The sequence below is a fragment of the Palaemon carinicauda genome, chromosome 11 (assembly GCF_036898095.1).
Source record: "Palaemon carinicauda isolate YSFRI2023 chromosome 11, ASM3689809v2, whole genome shotgun sequence".
NCBI classification, from domain to species: Eukaryota; Metazoa; Arthropoda; class Malacostraca; order Decapoda; family Palaemonidae; genus Palaemon; species Palaemon carinicauda.
Window position 1 is genome coordinate 64,768,464 of NC_090735.1, and position 26,353 is coordinate 64,794,816.

A 26,353-nucleotide genomic window follows, 5' to 3' on the forward strand; every position below is an offset into this window, starting at 1 on the left:
AAATATGGTGTCACTACTTCGCGGATTTTCACCTATCGCGGCCGCGACTGGAACCTATCTACCGCGATAAACGAGGGTTCACTGTACCAATAACTACGTCGTATCTGACAAAAACAAAGTCACGCATGGGTAGCCAGATCATCTAGACACACTTTCCAACACTAAACAAGCAAAAGTTTTACGACACTATTTGGCAATATCTTACGGAAAAATGACTTGGCAAAAAAATGAAAAAAAATGAAAAAGGGGCACTCGCGGTAAAATGGTCCTCGTGGTGATGAACGACATTTTAACTAAAAAAAAAATCATGCACATGGTAGCCAAACAATCCACCAAGACTTTCCACAACTGATAACCTATACAAGTTGCACCATTCTACGACAATTTCATAATACGTAATAACTTTGATAATTATGCAAATTACCTTAGAAGGGTAAACTCGGTCGCGCTCGACCCCGACGCGTCTCAGAAATCGGGGAAGGAGTACAGCTACAGCAATGCACATCTGGACACTACTAGAGCGTGTAGGGGAGACACCTCCTGCAGGTCGATCACCCACAAATTCAGTCACGGGGGTGAGTCACGTGAGAAAAACCTGTTTTTTTTTGACGCGGGGTCGCGAACGACCCACCATACCTATCCAGGGTTAAGTCTTTCGAGACCTCTAAGGAACGTCGTTTGGCAACTCCTGGATGGAACTTAGACATGGTCCTAAGGTTCCTCATGTCAGACAGGTTTGAGCCATTACATTCAGCCTCCCTGAAGGATCTCACCCTCAAGACACTTTTCCTAGTGTGCTTGGCTTCGGCTAAAAGGGTCAGTGAACTTCATGCCTTCAGTAAGAACATCGGCTTTTCTACAGAAAAAAGCCACTTGTTCACTTCAACTTGGTTTCCTGGCCAAAAATGAACTGCCTTCTCGTCCTTGGCCTAAATCTTTTGATATTCCTTGCTTATCAGAGATCGTAGGCAACGAACTGGAAAGAGTATTATGTCCTGTTAGAGCTCTTAAGTTCGATTTAGCTCGTACTAAGTCATTACGAGGGAAATCTGAGGCATTATGGTGCTCAGTTAAGAAACCTTCATTGCCTATGTCAAAGAATGCTTTGTCATATTTTATCAGATTTTTTTAATACGAGAAGCTCATTCTCACTTGAATGAGAAAGACCGATGTTTGCTTAAGGTTAAGACGCACGAAGTTAGAGATATAGCAACCTCCGTGGCCTTCAAGCAAAATAAATCTCTGCAAAGTATTATGGACGCGACTTTTTGGAGAAGCAAGTCAGTGTTCGCGTCATTTTACTTAAAAGATGTCCAGACTCTTTACGAGGACTGCTACACACTGGGTCCATTCGTTGCAGCGAGTGCAGTAGTGGGTGAGGGTTCTACCACTACAATTCCCTAATTCCAATATCCTTTTAATCTGTCTCTTGAAATGTTTTTAATATTGTTTTATGGGTTGTTCGGAAGGCTAAGAAGCCTTTCGCATCCTGGTTGATTTGGCGGGTGGTCAAAGTCATTTCTTGAGAGCGCCCAGATTAGGGGTTTGATGAGGTCCTGTTGTATGGGTTGCAACCCTTGATACTTCAGCTCCTGGGAGTCTTTCAGCATCCTAATTGGATCGCTGGGCTCCGTGAGGAAGACAGACTTACAAGGCAGAGTAATCGTCTAAGTCAACTTCCTTACCAGGTACCTATATATTTTGGTTTTGTTATATTGATAACTGTCAAAATGAAAAAACTCTTAGCTTATACGCTGTAAACTTAATTAACTCTGGTCTCTACCCACCGCCTTGGGTGTGAATCAGCTATTATATATTCACCGGCTAAGTTAAATATTTAAAAATGATATTTTAATTATAAAATAAATTTTTGAATATACTTACCCGGTGAATATATAAATTAAATGACCCTCCCTTCCTCCCCAATAGAGACGCAGCGGGACGAGAAGAATTGAAGGGTTTGTTTACATGCAAGAGTGGTATCTGGCCGACAGTTGGCGCTGGTGGGCACACCCGCAACCTTCATAGCGATCGCTCGCGAGTTTTTTGAGTGTGTTTTCTGTCGAGCCGCAGAGTTGCAGCTATTATATATTCACCGGGTAAGTATATTCAAAAATTTATTTTATAATTAAAATGTCATTTTTCATTACTCTTTACTGTCAAAAACATCAGCCAAAAGGGTTGCCTTTTCCTTTTGAGCCTGCAAGTATCGACCTTAAGGATGCTCTGTACCATGACAAAGCCCGACTATGTTTCTCTCATTTTAAAAGTGAATGAGCCAGTGGTCATAAATTTGTATTAATCATATTTATGATTTTTCAACAGGTTTGGATGTGGCCAGCAGCAGTTGGAGGACTGTTGACTGCTTGGTGTATAGGTGCTGTTTGGGGATGGGGAAGCAACAGTGGCAGTCTGGGAGTGGTGCTCCCTCTCTCCCTTATTGTGGGCGGTATCTCTGCTATGATATTAGGTGCCACACTTACCATTGCTGCTTATGTGAAGCTTTCGGCTAAACACCAGGTTACCATCAGAGTGCCAGAGGAAATTCATGCCCTTCATGCACTTAGCTCAGTAAGTTTTATTATTTTAAATTTTTACCAACTAATTTCTCTCCATAGGATTTATACTGTCATTCTAACTTACCCAGTTTTAAAAGATGTAATATCAACAAAATAAATTTGCTTGGCAATATAGTTACTTTACTCATTAATGATTCTGTTTTTTCTACTTCTTTGTAGAGTGTCCGGTGTGATCTAGAAAGCTCATTACCCTCAAGACATGGCGTGGTCATCACAAGAAAGATAGATAGTGCAGTCAATGAACTCATTGATGGCTTTATTGAAAACAATGTCACACCATGGTATTCTCATCTAGTCAGTGATAGTATGCCAAGCATCGAGGCATTGCGGTAAATATGTATGGTTTTCATTTTGCAGTGTCTACAAGTTTAAGGTATCCTTAGAAATTAGATAATTTTTTACTTTCAGTGGGTAAGAACTAAAAAGATTTTAAATGGAGGCCTTATTGCTTAGTCATTGCAAATTGAGTTGTATTTGCAGTACAAAAATCTTTAAATTTGTCTTTGTTCCGTAACCAAAATACAAACCACGCTGTTTACATAGGGTTTCCTTTCGGCGTAGCTGAAATGACGAGCCATTAAAGTTTTAACGAGGGTTTAATGCCTCACTTCACTTTTGGCTCGGACGATGTACAGATGTTCTGTCCCATCCTCGCATATTGACAGCCTTAATTTGTTTGCTTTTTCTTCCAGTGTGTGTTTGTTGAAGTTGGCCTCTACCTTTGCTTTCCACCATGCGGAAATGCCCTGGACTTCCCAATCGCCTCTGCGGAACTTTTATGTCGGCGATCGAGACAGACCTTCACTCCCTTTGCTCGCAGTGTCGAGGTCAACGGTGTATTAGTATGATAATCTGTGTATAGAATGTCGGGAGTGGCCTACCTCCCAGTGGGAGAAGTTTGCGCGGCGGCGTAAGAAGAGTTCTAAGAGAGACCGTTCTTCCCCCCAGGGGAAGGAAAGCTCCAAGGACTCTTCTTCCGTTGCCCGAACCTCCTCCGAAGCTACCACTCGTTCGGTCTCTCGTGAGAAGGCCGCCGAATGGTAGCGTAGGCCCTTCTTGTTCCCAAACTCGGTGTGTGGGAGAGGGCGTTGCCTCCCATAGCGAGGCAGTAACCCCTCCTCCGCCAGGGGAGGATTTTATTGACTTTGTAGACTATGATCAAACAGTGTCTAATAATGATCTCTTCCAGCTTTGGACTTCCTTGGGGCTTGAGGGCTCGCCCTCCAAGGAAGCCCTGTTTGATCTGATCCAATTAGGGGCAGCTGTCCAACAATTGCCGGTAATACCAGAGGTAGATCCTTTGGCTATTGACGATGTTGTTGTGACAGAGGCGTCTGACGGGTCGGGTCAAACCCCTGCTGATACTGTTACTGTTACTGCTGAAGGCCCAGGGTCCCCCTCCGAACATCCTTCGAGGGGGAAGCTGGGTCCAACGGTCTCTCCTGCGAGTGTTGCTCCCCCTCGGGGGAGTGCACTAACAGAGACTCCTCTTCGGAGGACCGACGATGCTGATACCCTGCCACGTGGTCGCCTTCGCCGTAAGGCTCGCCCTCCTCTTCGTCGCCGAGGCCTTCCTTCTCCTTACAAGGGAGTCAAGAGGCGCCTCCTCTTCGGGTCATCCTCGTCGTCCCCTGCGGAGGATTCTTCTTGTCGGGAGCAGACCGTAACAGCAGCACCTCTGGACCTCTCTGCTGATCGTTCGCGATCTCCTGTGCCTGCCAGATCTCCCTTGCCTACGCAAGCACCGGTCCCTTCGGGGCAGAAGGACCTCTCCCACAATGTGGGTGAGGCCCTTCCGCGCCAGGTTACACCTGTGCGCCCTTCTAAAGCGCGCAAGCGCCACCGCTCACCTGATCACCAATGCCCTTCTGCTCGTCAGCGCCCTCCTGCTCGCCAGCGCTCTCCTGCCGTAGAGTCTCCTGACTCTCATCGCCAGCGCTCTCCTGATCGCCAGCGCTCTCCTGCTCACCAGCGCTCTCCTGCTCGCCAGCGCTCACCTGCTCGCCAGGGCTCTCCTGCTCATCAGCGCCCTGCGCGCAAGCGCTCTACGGCAGATGAGTCGTCAGACTCTTGCCAGCGCTCTTCTGACTGTCAGCACCCTCCTGATCGTCAGCGCTCTCCTGATCGTCAGCGCTCTCCTGATCGTCAGCGCTCTTCTGATCATCAGCGCTCTTCTGATCGTCAGTGCTCTCCAGATCGTCAGCGCTCTCCCGATCGCCAACGCGCCCCTGTTCGCCAGCGCTCTCCTGTTCGCCAGCGCTCTCCTGTTCGCCAGCGCTCTCCTGTTCATCAGCGCTCTCCTGCTTGCCAGCTTTCACCTGCTCGCCAGCCTGCTCAGCGATCGCCTGCGCGCCCGCGCACTTCAGCCCCTGCTGCGCGCCCTGCGCGTCAACAGTCTCCTGAGCGCCGCCCACCGCCCTTGTATCAGCGCACTGCAACACGCCCAGTTCCTGATACGCGCCCAGCGCGCCAACGCTCGCCCACGCACCCACGATCTTCGGATCTGGGCGCTGGCAAGGATATTGTTCCTCTGCCTCGTCAGCGTTCCCCTACGCGACGACCACCGCCTGCATTCCAGTCTCCAGCGCACACTAAAGTGCATACGCGGCTGCGTGCCCACGAACCAGATCCTGAGCCCGCCCACGAGACTTCACCATCGAGACCTTCAGCAACGTCGCGCCATCCTACGCGTCAGCATTCTCCTGCGCGCCCGCGCGATTCTTCGCCTGTGCACGAGCGCTCACCAACGCGCCCACGCTTATGATCGCCACAGGGCTCCGACCCGTCCACGCGCCAACTCTCCTGTACGCAGTCGGTCGCCCACTCGTTCCACGTGTCATCGATCGCCAACGCGCCGTCGTTCACCAACGGTACATCGCTCGCCAACGCGCCTGATCTCGACTGGGCCACATAGTTCGCCTACGCTCCATCACTCTCCTGATCGCCAGCGATCACCCAGGCGCTCCCGCTCGCCTGTGCTTTCTCACGCACACCTTCGCCTGCGCGCTTACACGCCCACTCGCCAGCGCGTCCACTCGCCTACGCGCCAACGGTCACCCGCGCGCGATCCAGCACCCACGCGCGACCCCACGGTTCTGCCATCACGCGAGCACCAGCGCGAACCAGCGATCCTTCCATCGCGCGATCACCAGCGCGATCACCAGCGCGATCACCAGCGCGATCACCAGCGTGATCACCAGCGCGAACCAGCGCGAACCAGCGATCGCCAGCGCGAACCAGCGATAACCAGCGATCCGCCCATCGCGCGAGCACCAGTGCGACCCCCAGCGCGATTCACACCGGCTTTCGCAGCGCGCCCAACCTTGCGAGGCACCAGGCCCGCATACTTCCAGGTCATCCTCGCGATCGCCATCAGGGAAGCGCCGAGCACGCATCCAGGAACAAGACGAGTCTTCAGAGAGGTCCGGACAACTTTCTTCTTCCCTTTCTTCTTTCCAGACAGGACCTGTAGTATCCACTCCGAAGGATCAACCGATCCCCTTCCCTCCAGCGGGGATCACTGACACTGCGTCAGTCAGCCGCCAGCCTTGGTTCGGTTCCCTGATGAAAGCGGTGGTGCAGGCTATGAAGCCAGCCCTCGCTGATCTGGGACTGAAACCAAAGGCTCCCTCGCCCCCGCTGAAGAGAAGGAGAGGAGTGGACTTCGCGGTGACTTCTCCCCGGGTTAAGCTGGCTCCCAAGAGGTCCGTCGGGAAGGCCCCTTCCCCTTCGCAGACGCTTTCTCCTTCTCCTGTGGACGAACCTTTCCCGTCCTCGGGAGAATCCAGCGAGACTCACTCCCACGGCACCAATGGGAGGAACCCCACCTCAAGGAAGAGAAACGTCTCACGTGGGAAGTACCTTCCAGACCACTTTGCTGGAGTCCTGTATCCCTCCTAGGAGGGAGCCCAAGGACTCCAAGACGTTACCCAAATCATTGTTAAGGTTTCGTCCAGAGCCAGCCCTTCCCCGAGAGAACGTCCGCGTTTCTCCCCATGAAGAGCCAATGGGGACAAGAGACTTAGCTGCCAGTCCACAAGGAGGAGAGCAGCGAGAATCGGAGCACGCCTTCTGGCAGGTGCTTGGACTAATGAGGCAACTCAATAGTTTCAAGGATCCCGAGACTGCCCCTCGCGAAGGCAAGGATACGGTCCTGGACCAAGTTTATGGCACTCAGAAGACCCCCAAGACCAGTGCAGCCCTGCCCTGGTCCCAAGGGATGAAGAGTGCCAGGGACAAGGTCGAGGGCCAGCTTTCCGAGCTTGCCTCCTCCTGCCGTTCTCCTGCCGGGAACAAGCTCCTCCCACCTCCTCGCGTACAGCAGAGGAGGTACTTCGAGATCATGGAGACGCCTTGTTTAACTCTTCCCTTGCACCACTCCGTGGAAGAGCTCACCAGGGGTTTCTCTGTGGAGAAACTCAACGCCCGGCAGGTGACATTCACAGCATCGATGGTCCTGAACCAGGAGAAGGTCGCGAAGTGTGCCATGCAGGCCACTTCGTGGCTGGATGTCTGGCTAGGATCTCTTGGCATCCTATTGCGCTCTGAGGACTTGTCCAAGGAGAGCAATAGGAAGGCCCTGGAGACCTTCCTCCTCTCGGGAACGCGCTCTATCGAGTTTTTAGCTCACCAGGTCACTAACCTGTGGGCTAACTCGATCCTCAAGCGCCGTGACACGGTGACCGAGAGGTTCCACCCGAAGGTCCCCGCGATGGATGTCAGCAAGCTCAGATACTCCTCCATCCTTGGAGGAAGCCTGTTCGAGCCCAAGGACGTAGAACGAACAGCTGAGAGGTGGAGGAAGACGAGTCAAGATTCGCTCCTCCAGAAGGCCCTTACATCCCGGCCCTACAAGCCTCCAGCTCCTCAACAACAGCAGCAGCCTCGCAGGACACTGAAGCAGGCTCCGGCAGCTAAGACCAAGGTGTCTAAACCGCAGCCCTTTCCTGTCAAAGACAAGAGGGGCACAAAGTCCTCCAGGGGAGGCAAAAATCCTAGAAGGAGCGGCCGAGGCTGCAAGCGCTAGGATTGGCAATCCCCCTGCGTGTCCACCTGTGGGGGGATGCCTTCAAAGTTGCGTGCTCAGGTGGCAGCAACTCGGGGCCGATTCCTGGACAACCTCTGTGGTCGGACAAGGATATCGCGTCCCGTTCATTTCATCTCTACCTCCCCTGACAGCGAATCCAGTATCGTTGAGCTCCTATGCCACGGGATCGGCAAAGGGGCTAGCTCTTCAGGCAGAAGTCGAGACCATGCTCAAGAAGGATGCTCTCCAGGAGGTCGTCGACGGCTCCCCAGGCTTCTTCAGTCGACTCTTTCTTGTAAAGAAGGCGTCTGGAGGCTGGAGACCCGTCATCGACCACTCAGCCCTGAACAAGTTTGTCAAGCAAACTTCGTTCAGCATGGAGACAGCAGACATGGTCAGACTTGCAGTGAGACCGCAAGACTTCATGTGCACACTGGATCTGAAGGACGCGTACTTCCAGATCCCAATCCATCCGTCTTCCAGGAAGTACCTACGTTTCAGCCTAGGCAACAAGATCTACCAGTTCAAGGTGCTGTGTTTCGGTCTCTTCACAGCACCTCAGGTGTTCACCAGAGTGTTCACACTGATATCTTCGTGGGCGCACAGGAACGGCATCCGTCTCCTTCGTTATCAGGACGACTGGCTGATCCTGGCAGACTCAGAGTCGACCCTTCTTCGACACCGAGACAGGCTTCTGGGAATTTGCCAAGATCTAGGGATCATGGTAAATCTCGAGAAGTCCTCTCTGCTCCCAACACAGCGACTGGTATATCTAGGCATGATATTAGACACCGATCTCCACAGAGCCTTTCCATCTGACAACAGGATAGCAGGGCTGAGGATGGTTGCAAAGCCTTTCCTCAGTCGAGAAGACCTTCCAGCCCAATCGTGGTTACGTCTGTTAGGTCACCTAGCCTCCCTGTCCCGTCTAGTTCCCAACGGCCGCCTCAGGATGAGATCTCTGCAGTGGCGGCTCAAGTCCCGGTGGGATCAAGGCAACGATTCCCCGGACTTCCTGGTCTCAATAGGACCTGCGGAACGGACGGACCTGCGGTGGTGGCTGGCCGACGACAACCTCCGAAAGGGAGTGGATCTTCTCGTCCTTCCCCCGGATTTGATGCTGTTTTCGGACACGTCAAAAGAAGGGTGGGGGGCCCACGTTCTGAACCAAAGGGCCTCAGGCCTATGGTCAGAATCAGAAAAGTACCTCCACATCAACCTGCTAGAGCTGAAGGCTGTTTCTCTGGCCCTTCAACAGTTCCAACAGACCCTGAGCGACAACACCATGGTAGTGGCTTATATAAACAAGCAGGGAAGTACCTTTTCACAACAGATATCCCATCTTGCAGTAGAGATACTGAGATGGACCGAAGTCCACTCGATACGTCTATCAGCTCGCTTCATTCCTGGGAAAAGGAATGTGCTCGCCGACAATCTGAGCAGAGCTTCGCAGATAGTGAGTACCGAGTGGTCTTTGGATCCTCAGGTAGCCAACAAAGTCCTGACTTTGTGGGGTTCCCGGACAGTGGACTTGTTCGCGACAGCCTTGAATTTCAAGCTGCCGCTGTACTGCTCCCCAGTCCCGGACCCCAAGGCACTCTGGCAAGATGCCTTCCAACAACGGTGGGACAACATCGACGTCTACGCCTTCCCACCGTTCTGTCTGATGAGAAGGGTGCTCAACAAGACCAGACTATCGGTCAACTTGTCGATGACCTTAATAGCTCCGCTATGGCATCATGCAGAGTGGTTCCCGGACCTTCTGCAGCTCCTGACGCAACCCCCGAGAGAGCTTCCCCCACGACACGAGCTACTCAGACAACCACACTGCAACATCTTCCACAAAGCCGTAGCGTCGCTTCGGCTTCACGCCTGGAGACTATCCAGCATCTTCTCTCTGAGAGAGGCTTTTCGCAACAAGTTGCGGAAAGGATGTCTCGACACCTGCGAAAGTCATCCGCAGGTGTCTACCAGGCGAAGTGGAGAGTCTTCTGTGGTTGGTGTCGTGGGAGGGGTATCTCTCCCCTCGATGCCTCTATTCCAGCAATAGCGGAGTTCCTCGTTTATGTGCAGGAGGAAATGCGCCTTTCGGTCTCGGCGGTGAAAGGCTATCGCTCAGCCTTAGGCCTTGCCTTCAGGCTGAAAGGAATAGACATTTCCTCCTCGCTGGAACTTTCCTTACTCATACGTAGCTACGAGCTTACCTGCCCTCAGTCGGAAGTGAGACCGCCTCCTTGGAACGTGGTTCGGGTCCTCAGGGCTCTGAAGAGACCTCCGTTCGAACCTTTACGCCAGGCCTCTGACCAACACCTGACTTGGAAGACGGTATTCCTGCTCTCTCTGTCTTCGGCCAAGCGAGTCAGTGAACTTCATGGTCTCTCATACGACATCGCCCATTCAAGGGGATGGGGAGAGGTAACGTTCAAGTTCGTCCCTGAGTTTGTTGCCAAGACTCAGAACCCTGGAGTTCCGGACCCACGGTTCGACTCCAGGGTTGTGAGTCTCCGCTCCGTAACAGATGACCCAGATCATCTGCTACTCTGCCCAGTGAGAAGTCTGAGACGTTATCTGAAGAGAACAGCTGCAGCCTGTCCCCGCATGCAAGCCCTGTTTGTGAGCACTGGTAGGACGAAGAGGAGGGTCACCAAGAACACCATCTCAGCCTGGATTCGACGCACCATCCATCACGCCTTGAATCCAGACCCTCCTCCGTCTCGTCGCCCTAGGGCACATGATGTCAGGGGCATCGCCATTTCCCTGGCCTTCAGGAGAAACTTCTCTGTGACGCAGGTTCTACAAGCTGGAGTCTGGAAGCATCAGACGACCTTCACAGCCCACTACCTGCAGGACGTGACCCACAGGAGCCTCGATACCTTTTCTATCGGCCCTGTGGTGGCTGCACAACAGCTGGTCTAACCTCAGGCTCCTTAATGGACAGGTAGCAGAAGGTTGAGGGCACTGTTACCCGGTTTTAGTCTGCGTGAATGAAAAAGTATGTCTGGCCCTTACTTCTTTCTTCATCCTCCCCTCTCCTAGGGAATGCAGCATCCTGGGTCTCTGCATAGCTGACCTCAAACCTCTGCAGGTAAACCATGCTTCCTAGTGTTCCTAGTATTAGGTACAATACTGTCGTGTCCCCCATACCCTGACGAGGTGGTATGGGGACGTCCTAGCCTGGAATTCCATATAAAGGACTTCAGGTCAACTTCCTAGGACGAGTCACACTTCATCTCTCCACACACACTTATGTAGGCCTCTCGTTTCTTGCGTACCAACAAACTTGTGAGGTGCAGGGACTCTTTTTCTCGAAGTGCTGCGCACTCAGATTCTGAGTCCCCGGGTAAGCCAAAGCCAGTAAGGCTTGGGACTTTCCACCCTGCCTAAGGGTAAGTCACCCTATGTAAATAGCGTGGTTTGTATTACGGTTACGGAACAAATGACAAATTCGAAGATAATTTGTATTTTTCCTAACCATACAAACCTTAACTATTTACACATATTTGCCCGCCAGCCCTGTCCCCTGAGACAAGTCCTACCTCTAAGTGAAGTGAGGCAGCTCACCGGTGTGTGGAGGGGGGAGGGGTAGCTATCTACCACTCCCCTACCCCCCGCTAACTAGCGCGGGGGTAGTTAAACCCTCGTTAAAACATTAATGGCTCGTCATTTCAGCTACGCCGAAAGGAAACCCTATGTAAATAGCTGTAAATAACTGTCCTTTTCTTTTTGCCTCATTTCAACTGTTAATTCAGTGTCAAATGTATGCAGTCCTTAATTGCTAATCATAAAATTATAAAAAAAATGCATTGAAATAAAATGAAAGTACTAAAACATCTCAATTTACGAGGGAGACTGGCAGAAGCCACCTGGAGGAAAATGGACACTAAATTCCAATTATGTATTCCCAATATAAAATAATAGTGGTATGGACACTAAAAGATTATTATTTACTTAACTAAGGTTGAAAACCACAAAGTAAATCATTGTTTTGAAAAAGGGTAGCATGGTAGTAATAAAATAATTCACTTGTGAATTCTAGATATTGTCTTTGAGGGTTTTCCTTTGCTTCTTACAAAAATGGTAATTAATTTGTAGCTAAATTGATATAGAGTACAGTACTATACTGTATTGGTTCACAATATTCTAGGAGATTTAATCATTGCCTCTTACATGTTTCTCTTATTTCTCAGCTAGGCATTTAGCATACTGTATTATTAAATTTAAACAATATAATCATGAAACAAAATTTGTCAGCTGGTGTTTAATATAATCAGATGTCACTTTAATTGCTTCATCATACAGTACAGTATTTGTATTACATTTACCATTTCAGGGGTGTTCTTTGGTATAGTGTTGTGATGATTAATGAGAGGATAACCCGTATGGATCACGTTCGTTTCTTTACTGGAGGAGTAGCTACATGTCTTACCCGTCACTTGGAACACATTAGAATTGCGCAAACTGCAGGGTGAGCTTTATATGATGACATTTGGTCTATAAACATCCAAATTTTAAACATTTGACTTACCCGGTAGTTATATATATAGATTACGTCCCTGACGTCACGGCAGAAATTTCAAAACTCGCGGCAATCGCCGATTGGGTAGCCAGGTGTACCACCAGTGCACCCTCTAGCCAGGTACCTGGAACCATTCCAGTGATTCCTCAGATCTTCCCTGCCGCCACACCGGCGATATCATTGGATATTTCACTCGTTGTTAACCTGAATTATTGCAGTTATCTTGGTGATGTACTATTTGGTTTTTGACTTTCGCTCGTTTGGACTCACTTTTGGATTTTCTTGAACCTCTATTGGATTTTTGTTATTTTGACCCTTGCTCGTTTGATCACTCTTCTAAATATTCAAAATGGCTGACCCTCCTAAATCTTATAGAATGTGTATGAGATATTGTAAGACCCGGATTACTAAAGCCTCTGTTGATCCCCACTCCGTTTGTAATAAATGTAGAGGTAAAGTTTGTGAGTTGGGGGATCGTTGTGATGAATGTATTTTGTTGTCTGAGAGTGAGTGGTTGGAATTTGACCGCTACACTCGTAAACTTGTGAGAAATAGGATTAGACGGAGTTCTTCCCATTCTTCTAGAGATTATTCCTCTTCCCGTGTCATTGAACCTAATCCTTCCCCTGTAGTGGTAGTTACAGATCCCACTACTGTTACTGCTGATGAGCCATCTCTAAAGGATATGATGGTAGCCATTCAAGCCCTGGGCGCGAGAGTTGAATCGCTTGCTGCGGACAGAACCCAGTTGATGTCCGATGTGAATGAATTAAAAAGTGCTAGTGCCAGTGTTAAAAGTGCAGTTAATTTGTTTAGTGCTCTGGAGGGTGCGTCTGCTCAGACCTGTCATTCTCCTAGCCTTAGACCTCTTCCAAGCTCCCCAACCCCTGTGGGAGAAGGAATGTCGATCGGCGAAAGGAAATGAGAGGCGTTAACGCCCGAGCAGACGTCCCCTCGAGCATACCCGTTGACGCTTCATGGGACGCTCGCCCTCACCATGGGAAAGGTGAGGTGAAAGTTTTTTCATCATCTTCAGATGACGCAGCGCCCAGATGGGGCTGGCGTCAAGCTCCTGGTTGTAGTCATTGGAGCAGTTTAGAGCGTTTTCCTTCTTCGGAAGAAGGCTCTCCTGCCAAGCGTCCTGTAAGGATGTCGGATACTGAGCGTCCAGCCCATCCTGTTATAGGACAGTTTCCTGAGACTGGCATGGCCTCGGTTCATGCTCCTCCCCCACCTTCAGATTGGTTGTCATTCTCTGAACGCTCTGCGCGTTCATTGAGTGATGTAGAGAGCGTGCTTGTGGTAGAGGTAACGTCTCCTGTTTTGCCACAACAAGTTGACCTTAAGTTTAGTATGCTGCAAGATATGCAGTAGAAACTCTCTTCTCTCGTGCAAGTCTATCAATCTGCGGACAAGATATTGGCTCGCCAAGACCCTGAGCGTCAGGAAGCTTCTCGCCTTGACGCCAAGCGTTGGAAGGCGATAAGTCAAGAGGTTCTGGATGACGGATATTTTTCTAAGCATCGAGAGCATGGTAGTCATGACGCCAAGCGTCAAGCAATCAAACACGACACCGAATGACGTAATAAGGATCCTCCTGTTAAACGTCGAGAGACTGGTCCGCATGACACCAAGCGTCAAGCAGCCAGACGTGGCGCCGAGCGTCAAGCAGCCAGACCTGACACCGAGCGTCAAGCAGCCAGACTTGACGCCGAGCGTCAAGCTGGACGTGACGTCGAGCGTCAAGCTGGACGTGACGTCGAGCGTCAAGCTTCTAGACATGACACCGAGTGTCAAGCAGCCAGACTTGACGTCGAGCGTCAAGAAGCTGAACGTGACGTCGAGCGTCAAGCTTCCAGATGTGACGCTGAGCGTCAAGCTTCCGGACGTGACGCCGAGCGTCAAGCAGGATGTGATGTCGAGCGTCAAGCAGCCAGACTTGACGTCAAGCAGGACGTGACGCCGAGCTTTAAGCTGATGCCGAGCGTCAAGCTGATGCCGAGCGTCAAGCAGTCAAACGTGATGCCGAACGTCAAAGCCTTGGACGTCGTGAGGACACCAGTCGAACCGAGCGTCGAGATCGTGGACGCCTTAGTATCGATCGTAAGGAGTTGACTCCTGATATCCAAGACGTCTCTACTTCAGTTAGAACTTTGTCAGAGGAAAGGATTGACGATCATCTTTCCCCTGCTGAACTGTTTGAGGAATTCTCAGAAGGAGAAGATCCTAAGACCCTTCATCCTTCGGTTGACCTTAAGAAGCTCATGAGAGTCTTTACAGAAGAGTTTCCGGATTATTTTATACCGGTCGCACCTCGTTCACCGCCTTCAGAATTTACGCTAGGGGAGGCGTCGAAGGAGTCTCATTTTACAAGGATGGTTCTGTCTAGGTCATCAAAGAGAGCTTTGAGGATGTTGGGAGACTGGATGCAGTCCAAAAAGGACCAGGGAAAGACGGCTTTCTCTTTTCCCCCGGCTAGACTGGCCTCCAGGTCTAGTGTACGGTACGAGACGGGAGAAGTTCTGGGCTTGGGAGTTCCTGCCTCTGCCCAAGGAGACTTTTCAAGCTTTGTAGACTCTTCTCGTTGGACGGCCATGAGAAGGACCAAAATTCTCTGGTCAACTGCAGAACTTGATCATCTTCTCAAAGGCGTCTTCAGAGCCTTCGAGGTACAGTGAGCCCTCGCTACTTCGCGGTTCGACCATCGCGGATTCACCACTTCGCGGATTTTTTTCATAACCCATGTATATACATATATCGCGGATTTTCCGGAAATTTCGAAAATACCGCGATGTGACCGATGGTGCGAGATTGGAGAAAGTAAGGAAAATTGAATCATAATTGATTTTCAATATAAATGAAACTTTGAGGAGCAACAAAGATATCATTTGTTAGAGAGATAGAGAGAGGTAAGGAATGGGAGGTAGTGAAAAGTAGCCCACAGAGAGAGAGAGAGAGAGATAGAGGGGGGTTTAAATGTAATAAACAAAAAAATTTGATAGGTTATAACACATTGGTGCTTATGTAATATCAACTGTATACTGTAGACAGTTTGAATAAGTTAAGAAATGGTAGTCGCCTTTAATATTTGTGCCTGTTTTAGTTTAGGGTACTGTAGTACATGCATTAAGTGTTCTGTACATTAAAGGGTAGTTTTTTAACAGTACTACGTACATGGGAAGGTTTTGAAAGTCTGAATATACATGTTAAATAAATAGGTAAATATGGTGTCACTACTTCGCGGATTTTCACCTATCGCGGTCGGGTCTGGAACCTATCTACCGCGATAAACGAGGGTTCACTGTATTCAATTTCCTTGATTGGACTCTGGGAGCCTTGGGGAAAAAGGTGTCTGCCTTAAAAGATGTTGACACTGCTAGTATCATCCATATCATGTTATGCATGGATAAGGCTGTAAGGGATGGATCCAATGAGTTGGCAGCCCTTTTCTCGGTGGGGGTCCTTAAGAAAAGAGCCCAAATGTGTACTTTTCTGTCCATTGGGGTTACTCCCTTTCAGAAGTCAGAATTGCTGTACGCACCTCTTTCTTCCTCTCTTTTCCAGCAAGAGTTGGTCAGAGAGGTTTCTTCGCTTTAACCCAAAAGGCCACACAGGATTTGGTGTCAATAACGGCAAGGAAGGCTTTACCTACTTCCTTCTCTAGCCGCAAGCCGAAGGAAGAAGCTCCATTCCCTAAGTTTTTGCAGCCCTTTCGAGGGAAGACATTCAGTAGGGGCAGTTCCAGACCCGAGGGAAGGAGGGCAAGGAGAAGAGGTTCCAGGCCAGGGCGAAGCAGAGTCTGACTGCTTTCGCCTTTAGACAGCAGTAGGAGCCAGACTGAACAACTTCTGGCGAGCCTGGGAGAAGAGGGGAGCAGACCCTTGGTCCGTACACTTACTGACGGAGGGATACAAAATCCCTTTCATAGAGAAACCTCCTTTAGTATTAGCTCCAATAGATCTCTCTGCCAGATACAGAGAGAAGTCAAAGAGGCAGGCTATGCAACTTCAAATGTCTCTCTTGTTGGAGAAGGGGGCAATAGAGAGGGTGCGAGACGTGCGGTCACCAGGTTTTTACAACCGCTTATTCCTGGTTCCCAAGAACTCGGGGGGATGGAGACCAGTCTTGTACGTAAGTTCTCTTAACGCTTTTGTTCAGAAGACAAAGTTCTCTATGGAGACATCGAAGTCTGTCCTAGCAGCAGTAAGAAAGGACGACTGGATGGTCTCTTTAGACCTTCAGGATGCTTACTTCCATATCCCCATTCATCCGAGCTTCAAGCATTACCTGAGGTTCGTTTACAAGAAGGAAGTGTTCTAGTTTCGGGCCCTGTGTTTCGGCCTCAGCACCGCCCCTCAAATATTCATGAAACTGATGCTAAATGTAGCAAGCATACTGCACTCAGGAGGTATCAGAGCCTCTCTGTATCTGGACGACTGGCTACTCAGAGCTCACTCCTACAATTGCTGCCTGGAGGATCTACAAATGACATTGAGGTTATCAGAAGAGCTGGGTCTTCTTATAAACAGAGACAAGTCTCAACTGATACCATCCCAAAAGATCCTTTATTTGGGGATGGAGATTCAGAGTCAAGTTTTTCGGGCTTTTCCGTCACCATCAAGGACAGAGCAAGCCCTCCTGAAACTTTGTGCTTTTCTAAAGAAACAGAAGTGTTCTGTGAGAGAGTGGATGAGTCTGCTGGGAACCCTCTCCTCGTTGGAGCAGTTTGTCTCCCTGGGAAGGCTGAATTTTCGTCCTCTCCAGTTCCACCTCAATCATCATCGGGACAAGGATGAGGATCTGGAGACGAAATGCATTCCCATTACGGAATCCGTAAGAAGTTGCCTTCAGTGGTGGAACGATCCGGGCAAACTTCAAGAAGGTCTCTCCTTGGAACAGAGGAACCCAGACCTTGTGTTGTGTTCCAACGCCTCGGACTCGGGGTGGGAAGCGACACTGGGCAAGTTGGAAGTCTCGGGTCTGTGGATGGAAGATGCCCTCAAAGGCATCGAAAGGGCAGTATTGAACAGAGTGGTGCAGGTCAATGCCGACAACACTACAGCATTGGCCTACATAGCCAAACAAGGCGGAACCCACTCGAAGTCCCTTTACGAGACTGCGAGGGTTCTCATCTGGGCAAAAGAGAAGAAGGTAACCCTTGTAACAAGGTTCATTCAGGGGGAAAAGAACGTGATGGCAGACAGCCTCAGCAGGAGAGGTCAAGTTCTGTTCCAGAATGGACACTTCATCAAGAGGTTTGCAAGAACCTGTGGCGAATTTGGGGTCGTCCGTGCATAGACCTGTTCGCAACCTCGAAGACGAAGAGGTTAGAAACATACTGCTTCCCAGTACCAGATCTCGAAGCAGTCCACATAGACGCGTTCCTTTTAGACTGGTTCCACCTGAACATGTACGCATTCCCTCCGTTCAAGATTCTGTACAAAGTGATGCAAAAGCTTGTGTCACACGAAGGAACCAGGTTGACGCTACTGGCCCCCTTTTGGCCCTCAAGAGAGTGGTTCACAGAGATACTAGAATGGATGGTAAACACTACGAGAAGCCTTCCATTAAGAGTAGATCTACTCAAACAACCCCACTTGGAAAGGTAACATCAAAACCTCCAAGCTCTTATTCTAACTGCCTTCAGACTATCGAAAAACTCACAAGAGCTAGAGGATTTTCGAAGGAGGCAGCTAGGGCAATTGCAAGAGCAAGGAGGACTTCTACCATCAAGGTTTACCAATCCAAGTGGGAGGTTTTTAGAGAATGGTGCAGAGTCAACTCTGTTTCCTCGTCCAGTACCTCTTTGACTCAGATTGCTGACTTCCTGTTATTCCTTAGAAGGAAACATAGTTTTCCATCTTCTACCATCAAGGGATACAGGAGCATGTTAGCTACCATCTTCAGACACAGGAAATTGGACCTTTCTAGTAATAAAGACCTGCAGGACCTTCTCAAACCCTTTGAAACATCTAAGGAACGGCACCAGGAGTCACCAGCCTGGAATCTGGATATAGTCCTGAAGTTCCTAATGAGTGACAGGTTTGAGCCCTTGCACTCAGCTTCTTTTAAGGACCTCACTATGAATACTCTATTCTTGGTCAGTGTGGTGACAGCTAAAAGGGTCAGTGAGATTCATGCTTTTAGTAAGAACATTGGCTTTTCAGATTCCGAATCTTTCGGATGTGGTTGGTGAGGAATTGGAGAAGGTCCTGTGCCCAGTAAGAGCCCTGAAGTTCTACCTGGACAAAACAAAAGAGTTATGAGGCAAGTCAGAAGCTCTTTGGTGCTCGGTCAAGAAGCCCTCGTTGCAGATGTCGAAGAATGCACTCTCCTTCTTCATCAGGTTCTTAATAAGAGAGGCTCATTCACATTGCAGTGAAGCAGACCTCAAACTTTTGAAAGTCAAAATGCATGAAGTTAGAGCTGTAGCAACTTCTGTAGCCTTCAAGCAGAATAGATCTTTGCAGAGCATTATGGACACAACCTTTTGGAGGAGTAAATCTGTGTTGGCCTCACATTATTTGAAACGTGTCCAGACTCTTTATGAGGATGCTACACTCTGGAACCATTCATAGCAGCGAGTACAGTAGTGGGAGAAGGATCTACCACTACGTTCTCTTAAACCTAATACCCCTTTTCTTCTCTTGGAACTTTGTATTTTTATGGTTGTTTGTGAAGATTGGTCGACAGTCTTCCACAATCATTGATTTTACTCAGGTGGTCAGTTTTGTTCCTTGAGAGCACCCGGAGCAAGGGTATTGGAGGAGGTCCTGTCACATAGAGGTATTTACACCGGTTTGACAGCTCCTAGAGGTCTTCAGCTCCCTGGGTGGATCGCTGGATCTCATAAGGAAAGCGGACATAATGAGGCAGAGATTCATTGAAGTCAGCTTCCCTATCAGGTACGAACCCTTAAGCTTGTTTATTAACTCTTAAGTAAAATTCCAACATTGTTGGCTGTCTCTGACCCTCCACCAAAGGTGTCAATCAGCTATATACATAACTACCGGGTAAGTCAGATGTTTAAAAATTATATTTTCATAATAAAATAAATTTTTTAACATACTTACCCAGTAGTTATGTATAATTTAATTCCCGCCCTCCTCCCCTCTTGAGACCTATGGACATGGAAGATCTGAGGAATCACTGGAATGGTTCCAGGTACCTGGCGATAGGGCGCACTGGTGGTACACCTGGCTACCCAATCGGCGATTGCTGCGAGTTTTGAAATTTCTGCCGTGTCGTCAGGGACGTAAGCTATATATATAACTACCGGGTAAGTATATTCAAAAATTTATTTTATTATGAAAGTATCACTTCACAAATTTTCATACTAAATTGTATTTGTTTCTACACTGATACAAACCCTCATTCTTTACTATAGGAGATATTGTAGCGCGAGCTAGAAAATACGGCAGCAAAACCTTAACAAGGTCGTTAACGACCGGGCAGGTAGTTATCCACCTGTTAGAAGTGGGGGACGGCCGGTCGGTAGCTACTGTTTACCTTCAATCAAATTCTAGCCGTCGCAGTGGTAACACCGCTGCTCCTGCTTTTATTTGACTGGCAGACTAGCCTTTCTTTTTTGTGCTTTTGATTAATTCTTTTTCTTTGTTGGATGTGATGTCCTCTATTATGAGGAAGTGTCCCCGGGTTCCCCCGAAATCCTGTGGCACCTTTATGTCGCCGCTGGAGGTGGATCCTCATTCCATATGCCCTGGGTGCAGAGGTCATAGGTGTTCTGAAGGCTCCCCCTGCCAAGTATGTAGAGAATGGTCGCCCTCTCAGTGGGAGAAGTTCGGGAAGAGGAAGAAGAAGAAATCCAAGAAGGACGCGTTACCTCCAGGTTCGCCGTCGAAAGGTAAGGAGTCTCGGGCCTCTTCTTCGGCCTCTCGTTCTCTCCCTTCGGACTCTTCCTTGCCTCCCTCCTCCCGGGGGAAGTCAAGGAAGAGTGGCACCATTGATTTAACCCTTATTCCTCTTAGTCAGGCAGATCCCTGTGCCTCCCCTAGTGGGGCAAAGTTTCCTCCACCAGGAATGTCTCCGTTACCGCTTCCATTCCAGATCATGTACAAGCGATATGGCCTTCCCTTAGACTTCCTGGTTCTCCTTTGGAGGAAGTTTGGAACCAGTTCCTCACAGGTAAGGTTGTGCCTCAAGTCCTTTCTGTTTTGGAACCCTTGGGAGTTCCGGACCTCGCCTACCTCCCGTCAACTCAGTCGGGGCCCGCTGAAGTTTCAGTGGATGTAGTAACTTCAGCTCCTGCGGCGCCTACTTCTTACACAGTTTGCGCTCCTACAATATCACAGCATCGTAGTACCTCCTCCTCGTCATTGCCCTCTTCGGAGGCTAGGAGGGAGAGCGAGAAGAGGAAAAGGAGAGCTCGCTCTCCTTCACCTAGATGTTCTCGCCGGAGAGACAGGCGATATAGGAAGAGACATCATCGTTCTCGCTCTTCCTCGCCTTCTGTCTCTTCACAAGAGACTCTAAGCGCTCAAGCCGCAAACCTAAGAAGAGCGCTTCCTCTTGTCATCGTTCTGCCTCGCTGTCGTCTTCCTCTCCCAAGGGATCATCTAAGCGCTCGAAGCACTTCAAGATAAAGAGCGCTACGTTATGTTCTCGCTCTTCGTCACAAGAGAGCTCTTCAAAGGGTAATAGGCGCTCTACTAAGAGAAGCGCTTCCCACTGTGGGCGCTTAGAATCGCCTACCGATTCTTCTCACGATTTTTCATCTAATCGCCTTCACATATTAGTTTGAGGGTCTCCGATTGCTCTAGGAAAGTCAGAAAGAGCGCTTCTCCTCATTTTCGCTCCTTATCATCAGAGAAAGGTCGCTCTTGCCCTTCGACTTCTCGATCTCGCAAGTCTTCGGTCATACACTCGCGGGGTCAATCTCCTCGCCCTCATGTTTCAGACAGGACAACCTCGCACCTGGTTCCCTTGCTTCCTAATGAGGTAGGGATTACAAGCCTCTCGAAAACCTCAGATGAAGACGCAGGGGTTCAACTCTTCTTCTCTTTGGTTGAGAGCAGAGGGAAAAGGCCAGATCGTCGATCAATTCGGCCTCTTCCACCTCGTCCTTCAGACCTTTCAAAGAGAGGAATCTCTACAAATTCTACAAGGTCAGTTCCGATAATTCAGTCGCCTTCTCCTAGACCGTCTACATCCACGCAAGGTCAGGCACTCACGGCGCCATTATCCAGAGCTCACCCTTTTCCTGCAACAATGGTAGCATGGTCTCCTACTTCGCCGTTACCTCCAGACACTCCGACTTCTATCGCTCTTCCCCTTTCGAATAAGAAAGATGCGAGGGGTAAGGCAAAAGGTTTGCCTGCTGCTCGCGTCTCCACTTCACCTGTAATAACACGCGAGGAATTAGCGCACCCTGAGGAATCCTCGGAAGAGCCGCTGTCGAAGGACTTAGAGTCCTCCCATTTTAGGGTTCTAAGAACTATGTGTAATATCTCAGGCCCTGGCGATTTGCATCTGTCTCCTCGACCTCTTAACGCTCCAGCTTTAGATAGGCTATGTCGTCCTCCACCGAACCCTAAGGCCAGAATTGAACTTCCCTGGTCTGTTCACACTGCAGGCCGTCTGAGGAAGGTTTCGCAGGCAGTCTTGGGAGAAACGGGTTCCCTGAAGTCTCAGGGATCCCATAAACTTTTGCAACTAACGTTTTTGAGGCAAAAGCGCTTTTATAAGGTCAGAGACGCCAACCATTCTCCTCCGACCTTGGATCCCCTCACGGCGAGGCTCACACCTGGCTGCTCCTCTGAGAGAGACACTACTCTTCCAGTCTCATTCTCAGCACAGAAGCCTCGGCAACGTAAGCGGCTTCAATGTCCCTTCTGGAGGCTTTATCTTGGTTTGACACGCGGTCTGGTATAGTCGGCTACCTCGCAAGTCACGAGGACCTGTCAAACCAAGACTCCATGCAGTCCCTACAGGCAGTCCTGGCTGCTGGGGCCAGGACTATGGACTTCCTAACCACTACAACAGCAACCATGTAGGGCAATTGGGTTCTCAAAAGGAGGGAATCAGTAGTTTCCAGACTTCATAGGAGCATCGGTAAGGCCGAGAGATCAGATTTGAGAAACTCGGACCTTCTACAACCTCTTCTCTTTTCTAAGCAAGCAGTTTCCTCTACTTTAGATACTTGGAGAAAAGAGACGCTGGACATCGCGATGCAAAAGGCTGCTTCCTTTCGCACAATGCAGCAGCAGCCAACTCCACAACCTAAGGCCACAATCGCTGCTCCACTTCCAGCTAAGAGCTTCAGCTGCCCCTCCTTTGTAGCCAAACCAATGGGCAGAGGAAAGTCGGCTCCTCCCAAAGCTAAAATCAGAGGGAGGAACCCTAGACAGAAATAGGGTCTCGGTTCCCCCCTTCCAGTGCATAGGGGGTGCCTGCAGGGGAGTTGGAGGAGGTGGAAAGCTATGGGGGCCATGCAATGGACCATCAAGGTGCTTCATTGGGGGTACCGCATCCCCTTCATAGGCTCTCCTCCGATCTCATCTTCCCAGGTCCCTCGGGATCGCGAGAAACAGCAGGCCCTGGCTCAGGAAATCCAGAGCATGCTTCTAAAGGGCGCCATCCATCAAGTCCCCAACACCTCCCCAGGGTTTTTCAGTTGCCTCATTTTGGTAGAGAAAGCCTCGGGGGGTTGGAGACCAGTAATCAATCTCTCAACCTTAAATCAGTTTGTGAAGCAGACTCCATTCAAAATGGAGACAGCAGCCTCCGTGATCCAAGCGGTGGGTCCAGGAGACTATGGCATCTGTGGACTTGAAAGACGCATATTTTCAAGTGCCAATCCAATTGCTCAGCTCGGAAATTCCTGCGCTTTGTGGTTCAGGGTCGAAGCTTCGAATTCAAAGTACCATGCTTTGGTCTCTCGGCTGCCCCACTGGTGTTTACAAGGGTTTTTGAACTCGTATCCTCCTGGGCACACAAGCACGGGATCCGCCTGCTAAGGTATCTGGACAATTGGCTACTCCTGGCCTCGTCCTGGGAACAAGCTCTGGATCACCCGAGGAGGCTTCTCGACCTTTGCAAGGATCTAGAGAAGTCTTGCTTAATTCCGACTCAAGTCATGAACTATCTTGGGATGTCCATCAACACCCAGGTAGGGAGAGTGTTCCCTTCGGAAGATAGACTTCTGAGACTGGAACAATCCATTGCCCAACTCTTGTCTCCACTGCCTCCTCCAGCCATTTTGTGGCAGAGTCTTCTGGGCCATCTTTCCTCCCTGGAAAAACTTGTTTCAGGTGGAAGATCAAGAATTTAGTCTCCAGTGGCATCTGAAGACCCATAGGTCTCAAAAGAACGATTCCCCATTCTTGCCAGTGGAGGTTCCAGCTCTTGTGATACAAGATCTTCAGTGGTGGTCAGCCAGAGAGAATACCCAGACCAGCATTCCTCTCCAAAGCCCCAATCCGAAGTTAAAACTCTTTTCGGACGCGTCGCTACGAGGCTGGGGTTTCCACCTAGGCCCGAAGTTAGCATCAGGAGACTGGTCTCCGATAGAGCAAACTCTCCATATAAATCAGTGGGAATTGTTAGCAGCCTGAAAAGGTCTAAAACACTTTGTAGAAGATCTACAAGGACGAGGGGTGGTGCTGATGAGCGACAACTCCACGACTGTCTCGTATATCGACAAGCATGGGGATACTCTGGCAAGAGACCTTTGTCTTCTAGCAGTGAAGATTTGCCAGTGGTCGGAAGGTCACGACATTTCTCTCTCAGCCAGGTTTATTCCGTGTCGGAGAAACATCGGGGCGGATCAGCTAAGCAGGCATCACCAAGTGTTGAGTGGCGAATGGTCTTTGGATCTTCGAGTAGCGAAGGCAATGATAGCTTTGTTCACCACTTCTCTGAATGCGAAGCTTCCCCGCTACGGTTCTCCAGTTCCAGATCATCAGGCAGCACTCCAGGACGCCCTTCAACATTCTTGGAACAACCTGGATGCATATGCCTTTCCACCCCTTTTGCCTGCTGAGAAGGGTGATCAACAAACTCAGGACCTCCCGGAACTGCAATCTAACCCTAATAGCTCCGGCATATAACTGATGGAGAAATATAGGTTAGTAAATGAGTTTCGATTCACATTACTTAGTAATTATTTGAGAACAATGAAGGTGTTCGGACAAAAATACTTCCGACCAATCAGGTATCAAGGAACCTTTCCGAGCTCAAAGGGCACCCCTGTGAGTCGGTGCATATATGCACCGCTAAAAAATATAGACTTTAGGTCTAGTTTTCTGCTAACTTGGTAACTCTGCACTCAATGAACAGTGAAAGGTTTTTTCTTCAAGGTCGTATTCAGCAACTGTTTGTTTGTATTATTTCGGAACTCGGGCAACAAGGTCACTATAAAAATATTGCTTTATTACAAAATATCAACAAAATATGAGAAAATAGATAAATATATCATAAACAACTAATATGCAATAGCGTCGTCTGCTAGGAGACCACTACACTAGTTGTTTGCTTGTAGAAGGGGGTTAGCGAGTCATCAGTTGATTACCAAATCAAATAACTTGCTATTGTACTATAATTAATAAACGAAGCATAATATGAACATATTTTTTTCATTACATATGAACGATAATTGTAGGTTTATATTTTATGTCTGTTGAGTGAGTATTTGTAGGTTATTAGCTGGGTGTTTGAGGGTTGTCAAACTTCCCTATACAAATTTTTCATAGTGTTGAGACGCAGGGTGAATTTTGGGGTAATTTTTCAGGAAAAAAGGGGCGTCTTATGACACGGGAAATACGGTATATTATATATATATATATATATATATATATATATATATATATATATATATATATATATATATATATATATATATATATATATACATACAGTGGAACCTCTACATACGATCTTAATTCGTTCCAGAAACTGCTTCGTATGTTAAAACAATCGTATGTTGGAGCAAATATTCCCATAAGAATACACTGTAATTTGTATAATTCGTTCCACAGCCCAAAAGCCTATAATAACTCCTTAATAAATTACCACCTATAATTACACATAACAATAACATAATTGCATAATATGAAAGAAGGATGTAAAAAAGATAATTATAAAGAAATAATAAATAAAAAATGTGTTTTTATTGTCACTTTACCTTAGAGACAGGCCAACGCAGGTGTAGGATTTGCTACGCCAGGAGGAGACGGACGATCGGCGAGAAGGTAGACATGGTGTTAACATGTTCTTTAAATAAATACTCTCTCTCTCTCTCTCTCTCTCTCTCTCTCTCTCTCTCTCTCTCTCTCTCTCTCTCTCTCTCTCTCTCTCTATAATAACTCGAGTTGTATCTGTGTGCCGGTGAGTGAATACACTTGTGCGTCCCTAAAAATATCCTGATTTAAGGAGGATAACAAAAGGCTATCGAGTGCAATATACTGTAGTTACAAGTTTTCGTGAATAGTCAATGATTAGTTTGAGGGCAGAAAAGTGGGATAAAACGTTGGCATAGGATAGTTATCTTGTGAATTAATAAAAATTTGATCAAGATGGCGCTCTATAATACAGGCAAATCTTGGAGAGACATTGCTGCAGTCAGCAAAAGTAAATTCCATGAGTTGGGCGAAACAAGAGCTCGACCGTCTGATAAGAGGTCACTAGTAACTCCAACCAGTGTGACGGAAAAATATTCGCAGACATATTGAAACAATATGATCCAATAAACTGGAGCAAATCTGCGGAAAACATCAGCAAAATAATAGAAGAAAATCCAAAGAAGATCCAAGTGATAAAGAGACTTATAAAGAAATTTTACATCAATCAACACATTCCATCAAAGAACAATAAGAAGTCCAATATGGTAAATATGTTGATTGATGCATTAGGAGAAAGAATGCCAAAATGGTGTAATACATGTAAGATATGGTATTCCATTAATAATCCTCAACAACTGATTAGAAAATGTGATGCCTGCCATGTTCCAACACACCCTACATGTGCTGAAATACAGCAAAAAATAAAAAATAGAGACACAAATGTATTCTGCTCAACATGCTTAGTCTGGATAGAAAATATAATTAAGTCGAGACTAAATCTGCAAATAGTTGAAGAAGAAGAAGAAGAAGCCGAAGAAGAAGAAGAAGAAGAAGAGAAAAATGAACAGGATATGTGTAAGGATGCAGAGGAAATCATTGATATAACTTATGATGCCATCCAACAACATACTTATGAAGAAGTAAATTATCAGAT

The 26,353-nt window shown here is 48.3% G+C and overlaps 1 protein-coding gene across 2 annotated transcripts in view; it reads left to right on the top strand.

Annotated features, from left to right (window-relative positions):
- The window catches only part of snz (snazarus), a 264,501-nt gene that overhangs the window by 71,522 nt on the left and 166,626 nt on the right, over positions 1–26,353 (top strand). For both annotated transcript variants that reach the window (XM_068383069.1, XM_068383070.1), the window contains exons 2-4: positions 2,326–2,571; positions 2,739–2,908; positions 11,936–12,070. In XM_068383069.1, the coding sequence (XP_068239170.1) occupies positions 2,332–2,571; positions 2,739–2,908; positions 11,936–12,070 (545 nt within the window). In that variant the 5' untranslated portion in view covers positions 2,326–2,331. The remainder of the gene's footprint in view (positions 1–2,325; positions 2,572–2,738; positions 2,909–11,935; positions 12,071–26,353) is intronic.